Raw genomic sequence first — 6,000 nt, forward strand, 5'->3', positions numbered from 1 at the left:
AAGTCACAAGTAAAATACAACACCACATATAGATAGACACCTGCAGATACTCTGGGGACCCCAAGAGGCACCTAACCTAGCCTGGGGGCAGGGGCAAGCAGGGTGTCCTGGAGGAGTGATCATGTTAAGCAGAATACAGACATGTGTTGCTTAACCACTGGGATGTGTCCTGGTTTCGTCATCATGCAGCAGTCTAGATGCCTCCATGGCAGAGCCTACTGCACACGCAGGCTGTAGGTAGGGGCCATCATCACCTGGAGGCCCATCACTAACACATGCACCTCACTGATGCGGCGACACATGACTATTCATGGATAGATAGAAATAAGCCAGGCAAAGAAGCCAGGGACAGGCCTGCTGTCTGAGCTAAGTCTGCTCCTCAAGGACCTGCAGGTATTTTGGGAGCCAGGCACTCAGGCTGGGAGTAGGGGAGGACTTAGCAATGTGCCGAGGGGCTGAGTCCCAGAAAGTTATGCTGGGCACTTGGTGTCCTTCCTGTAACTGCTGCTCAAACTCCCTGGAGAAGTGGGCAGCCATGGTAGCACCCCCTGCGACTCAGATGAGGACATTGAGGGTCAGCCTGGAGAAGGGACACCTCAGGCTCACGCTGTCAGAGTGAGTCAGCTGCAGCCTAGACCCTGCTCTGGTGCTGGTGCCACCCCTGCCCCTGATACTGACATCTGTCCCAGGATCCTTTGTACCCTCCCCCCCCCTTTGTGTCCTTTTGTGTCCTCATTTGGGGGCTGGAGGGGGGTGGGGAGAGATCCTCTGAGGGGGTCCAGTCTCAGGTGGGGGGTGCAGAGTCAAAGGCTAGACACACTCACCTCTTGGATTATGCTCAAGGGTCCCTGGTTCCCTGCATGGAGAACATAATGACAGAAGATTGTCTGAATGAAGTTAAAGTCAGTAAGTCATGGCTGTCGCTGCTGAGATTTTGGGGAGGCTTGGGGGGAGCAAGGGCAATGAGAGAATGAGTAGACTTTCAGAGAGTAATAGAAAGGGAAGGGCTATGCCCCCAGGCCACAGCCCTCAATTCTTTTCAGCTGTGCCAGGCTTCACCCAGTAAGTACTGTGCTCAGTACCATGGGGTCACCAAGAGACAGAACACACCGTCCCACCCCAGGAGGGCTTATAATCTGAATCCAGGAAACCAGATTCAGAAAACAAAACCAAAAGCCATTTAGTACAGGGCAAGCAGTTCAGACTCTTGGGTGGACAGATTAACTTCGTAACTGGGGAAAATGATAGGAACATGAAGGTAGGTTGGGACAGTCCAAAAAGGCTTCCTGGAGGAGACTGGATTAAATTCAGGCTATAAAAGTATGGCAATTTGAAGAGCTGGGAAGAAAGTGAGATGAGGGGATGACGAGCAGAGTGCCAAAGCCGAGCAAAGTGCCAAAGCCAAGGCATGGAAGTAAGAAGGGAGGATGAGGTGTGGGACCCACGTGGGGCTTAGTCTTAACAATTGGCCTCTTCCCTCCCCATGACCCAGCTCTGGAGAACTTGAGACATGACCCAGAGGCATCCGTGTGCATCTATGCATCCCAGGCCCAGGACCACATCCTGGCCAGCTATTGGCGGAACTCCTGGCCGATGCCTCACGGGGACTCATGGGTGTGTGACCCCGCCACCACTCACCGCTGGAACCCTAGCTGTGAGAATCTGCCCACTTCCCACCAGCGGCGCTCCTGGATCATGCAGGCACTGAACTCCTGGAAGATGTCCTTGAAGCAGTGATGTCCCTGAGTCCCGAGCCCTCTTCAGGGGTAGTCACAACCTCAGCCATACTCACTACAAATGCCACGTGGTTTACCATCCCCCTGAGTGTTTCCTTGTGGTAGATATCCTGTAGTCTGGAGCACCATTACTTTGTGTGACAAATCCGTGCAATGATCATGGCCTTCACGTTGACTCAGTTAATATGTATGGACTTACATAGCCTGTTTTTTTTTAAAAGATTTATTTTATTTATTTATGCATACAAGAACTGGGGCCTAGGCCAGGGGGTGGGGAGGGAGTGAGAGGATTCACCAGAGACAGAGTGGGGAGGAGAACATGTGGGTTAGCTCTCTGGCAGAGATCTAAGTCATGCCCAGGTGGCTGGTGATAGCTTAAGAGCCCTGAGACTTAATCCCCGCACCACCAGGGAGGCCCAACATAGGCTGTTTTGTCCACATTTATAAGTCAGGGAGCTCAGGCTCAGAGAGGTGAAGAGGCTTCTTCAGGGTCACATAGCACATCTGCTGGATGCCTCCGTTTTCTTTCCCTACAGGGAGTGTAGAACAGCAAAAGGAGATGATGATTTATTTGTGTAGCGTTTGGGAGATGAAAAGGGGAGAAAGTGAGATAACTCATCCCCATGCCATGGCGTGTATCTCAGAACCTTGACTGTTGAGTCCCATCCTTGGGTCTTTGCCCAGAGATTGGCTGCCACTCGTTTGAGGAATATTTAGTGGCTCCCAAGATGGACCAGGCTAGCTCTGGGTGCCAGAGATAGATGAACAAGATCCAGGCCCTGGGAAGTTCCTAGGCTGATGCAATGGTTCTCGGCTCGGGTGATTTTGACCCCCATGCAGTATTTGGCAATGTCTAGTGACAAATTGTTACAACTTGGGGAGCAGGTTGCTATTGGCACCTAGTGGGTAGAGGCCAGGGATGCCGCTCAGCACTCTACAAGATATAGGACAGCCTCCATAGTGAAGAATTATCTACTCCAAATTGTTAAAAGTGCTGAGGTTGAAAAGGTTTGTGGTCGAATGGAAGTCTCAGAGACATATAAAGATACCAACAGCCCCGTCTATCAGTGCCGAAGGGAAATGGGGGACTCTGGAGTCCAGAGGAAGTACACAGGTCAACTAGAGTTGGGGTGTTAGGGAAGGCTTCTCAGACAAGAGTCCCCCGCCGCCAATCTGGGTGGTTTACAATGATGACCACATGTTGGACATGTATGGAGAAAAGTAGGGCACATGGAACTTAAGACCAACAGCAAATCAGGGTGGGAAGAGAGGGGTTGGTGTTTCCCCACTGGGTGGCCACTCAGCTCCAGGAGCAGGTCTGAGGAGGGAGGGGGGTTGAATTTGGTGGTGAGATTGAGGCGGTTGGGTGCCATGCTAGTGGAAATGTCCACCAGGGGCCTGGCTGCACAGGGTGGAGCTCAGCATGCCCGTGAACTGCCAGGTAGAAACACACTGGAGTGTCATCTGCTCTGATCTCACCTTCTACTCACCCCCTTTCTCCTCCTACTCCACCCAACCCCACCCACTATGTGCTTTCCCCATCAGTCCTCTATCCTGACCGCCATCCCTGGCCACGACATTCCTCCTCCTCTGACTGCATGACGGCTCACCCAGTTTAAAACTTCACCAATAGCTCTTGGTACTTCCCGACTGTAGGGGCAGGAAGAACACTGAGCAGGTTTTCTATGACTCCAACAGACGGAGGAGTCAGAGTCCTGGAGACCTCGGTGGGTTTTGCAGGCTTTTATTGGGATTTACCAGGTATACGACAGGCAGGGGTGCTGGGGGGCCGGGAGCCAGGCAGGCCTCCCAGCCCCCAGCAAGTCTTCACTCTTCCTGGGCTCTCCGGTGTTCTCTGCTTCTCTGCTCTCTGCTTCTACTGGCGTCCCCGTGACGCCGCCCTTAAAAGCCCAGTCTCAGCCCAGGTGAATCCCATCTACCTAGGCCCACACCCTACTCCAGGTGCCCGCCATCAGGCATGCATTCAGGACCGCAGGATCCATCATCTATCCTGATGGCGGGAGGGCAGAAAAGCCTGATACTTACCTTACCCTACACCGACGAAATCTCACACCTCATGTGTTCATGGTGTGTTTTTCTCTGCTAGCTTCTCAACTCCAAGAGGGCAGGGATTTTATCCGCTCTGCCCACCACTGTATACCCAGCGACTAAAGCTGAAACGCAGGAGTTTAGGAAATGTGTTGACTGACTGCACAAACGCGTGAATGAAGTGGTAGAGGGGGACTGTCGGGGCCTGGGTTTATCCAGCACCCTCAAAGTACTCTGGGATCTTACAGCTGGGGCACAGCTGAGGCGGCAGGTGCTGGGTGGGGAGGGTGGGGGAGGGAGGCGGGGCCGGACCCCTCGTTCGGCGGAACCCGAGGCGCGTGGGCCCGCGCAGTCCGGAGGGTTGAGGAGAGCGCGCCGCGCCGCCGGAAGTTGCTGCGCATTTCTTGGCACCTGGACTGGTAGTGGCAGGAGAGCCGAGCAGTTATGGCCCAGTCTGAGCCGGACGCCGCCTCCGACGACGCCATGGACTCGTTCCTGGAAAAGTTCCGGAGCCAGCCTTACAGCGGAGGCTTCCACCGGGACCAGTGGGAGGAGGTGGGCGGGCCCCGGGGCTCCGCGTGTGTGTGGGGGGGGCAGAGGGGTGGGACACGGGGAAGGTGACGGGGGCGCGAGGGGACGAGGCGGGCATCGGTCGGATCCCTGGGACTCCGCGCGCCCCTTACCCCCTCAGACTCCTGGCTGCCAGCGGATAGGTGTTTTCTACGTAGTGCCAAAAATCTGCCGCTAGGTTTTGAGGGTCATTACGCTGTCAGAACGTTTAAGAGTCCAGGTTTTGGAGTCAGACAGATCAAGTGACTCCATCACTTCTGGCTCTTAAACCGTATCAGTTACTTAACTTCTCTGAGCCGGTTCCCTCATCACTAAATGTGCCCTAACTGCAGCAGCAATCTCGCAGGGCTGTGGCAAACATGCCACGTGTGCCAGGAAACTAAGAGCCCTCGATTAATGGTAATTACTACCCATTTTGTAGAATGAGAACTGAAGGAATCTTTAGGAGTCATTATCCTGCACTCTCATTTTACACATAGGAAACTGAGGCCTGGGCAGGGGGAGAGACAGACAACTATGAAGATTTGCAAATCATGATAAGTAAGAAAACTTTGCTATAGAGACATGGAATTAGATCTACTCAATGGAAAATTTGTATTTGAATTACTCATTTTCCTCTTAATCTCCAGGAATTTGAAAAGATCCCCCTATTTATGAAGAAAGCGCCATCAGAAATTGATCCTAAAGAGAATCCTGACTTGGCTTGTCTCCAGTCAATTATTTTTGATGATGAGCGATCTCCAGAAGGTATCGTCCATGACTAACATTTGTTTTGTGCTTCCATTGACTTGAGATAAAGAGTGAGTCAGAGAAGTTCTGACTGATAACAGAAAGTAGGTATCTGAGTTAAATCTTCACTGTTTATTCCGCATGTACTTCTTTGGATATTTACAACATGCTAGGTATTAAGGATATAGAGATGAATAAGATAGTTCTTGCCCTCAAAGGTCAGTGGGTAGCCAAATTATCCTAAAGAATCAAGACAAATTGATGAGTGCCAATATGTAGCTATATGGTAGGTGCAGTTGGAACACTGATGGGGCAGGGGGAGAAGTGGAAATTTGAACTGAAACTTGACAATTTTGTAGGCTCTTACTAGGGTGAATAGGGGAGTTTTCACTGCAGGGATAAAACAACATGAGCAAAAGCATAATTTCCCCCCATTTCCTTGGTAATTTTTTTAAAAAGTTCTTAAAGAGTTAGGATAAGTATAATATTTTTTCCTTTATGCTTCATTTTTGTAAGCACCTAGTAATAATATGGTTGTAGGCTATTTGGAACTGATTGTAGAATTAAGTTGTATTCAGTCTTGTTTTTCCAGGTTGGTATTCAGTTTTATAGTACATTTTCCCCTATTTTCTCATATATTGCATTATTGAATCATTTGGAAGCTGTTTATAATGAACATTTAAAAAAATAGAAAATAGTGATTATTTCTTCTCTTCTTTGCAGAACAGGCCAAGACCTATAAAGATGAGGGCAATGATTACTTTAAAGAAAAAGACTATAAAAAAGCTGTGATTTCGTACACTGAAGGACTAAAGAAGAAATGTGCAGACCTTGATTTGAATGCTGTCCTTTATACCAACAGGGCAGCAGCACAGTACTATCTGGGTAATTTATTTTATTATTTAGTGTTTTCTAA

General features: G+C 50.2%; 2 protein-coding genes across 8 annotated transcripts in view; both read left to right on the forward strand.

Annotated features, from left to right (window-relative positions):
* Positions 1–1,936, forward strand: part of MROH7 (maestro heat like repeat family member 7) — a 42,729-nt gene extending 40,793 nt beyond the window's left edge. For all 6 annotated transcript variants that reach the window (XM_037499995.2, XM_054691241.1, XM_037499997.2 and 3 more), the window contains 2 exons: positions 844–906; positions 1,493–1,936. In XM_037499995.2, the coding sequence (XP_037355892.1) occupies positions 844–906; positions 1,493–1,737 (308 nt within the window). In that variant the 3' untranslated portion in view covers positions 1,738–1,936. The remainder of the gene's footprint in view (positions 1–843; positions 907–1,492) is intronic.
* Positions 1,937–4,164: 2,228 nt separating this feature from the next.
* TTC4 (tetratricopeptide repeat domain 4) overlaps positions 4,165–6,000 on the forward strand; it is a 24,672-nt gene continuing 22,836 nt past the window's right edge. Inside the window, exons 1-4 of one of the 2 annotated variants that reach the window (XM_054691865.1) lie at positions 4,305–4,340; positions 4,835–4,895; positions 4,985–5,102; positions 5,808–5,969. In XM_054691865.1, the coding sequence (XP_054547840.1) occupies positions 5,009–5,102; positions 5,808–5,969 (256 nt within the window). In that variant the 5' untranslated portion in view covers positions 4,305–4,340; positions 4,835–4,895; positions 4,985–5,008. Of the gene's footprint in view, positions 4,341–4,834; positions 4,896–4,984; positions 5,103–5,807; positions 5,970–6,000 lie in introns of both variants that reach the window. The other variant, XM_037498136.2, reaches the window with a different exon arrangement.

Source organism: Talpa occidentalis, unplaced genomic scaffold, assembly GCF_014898055.3.
Source record: "Talpa occidentalis isolate TD23 unplaced genomic scaffold, MPIMG_talOcc4v2.1 talOcc4.9, whole genome shotgun sequence".
NCBI lineage: Eukaryota > Metazoa > Chordata > Mammalia > Eulipotyphla > Talpidae > Talpa > Talpa occidentalis.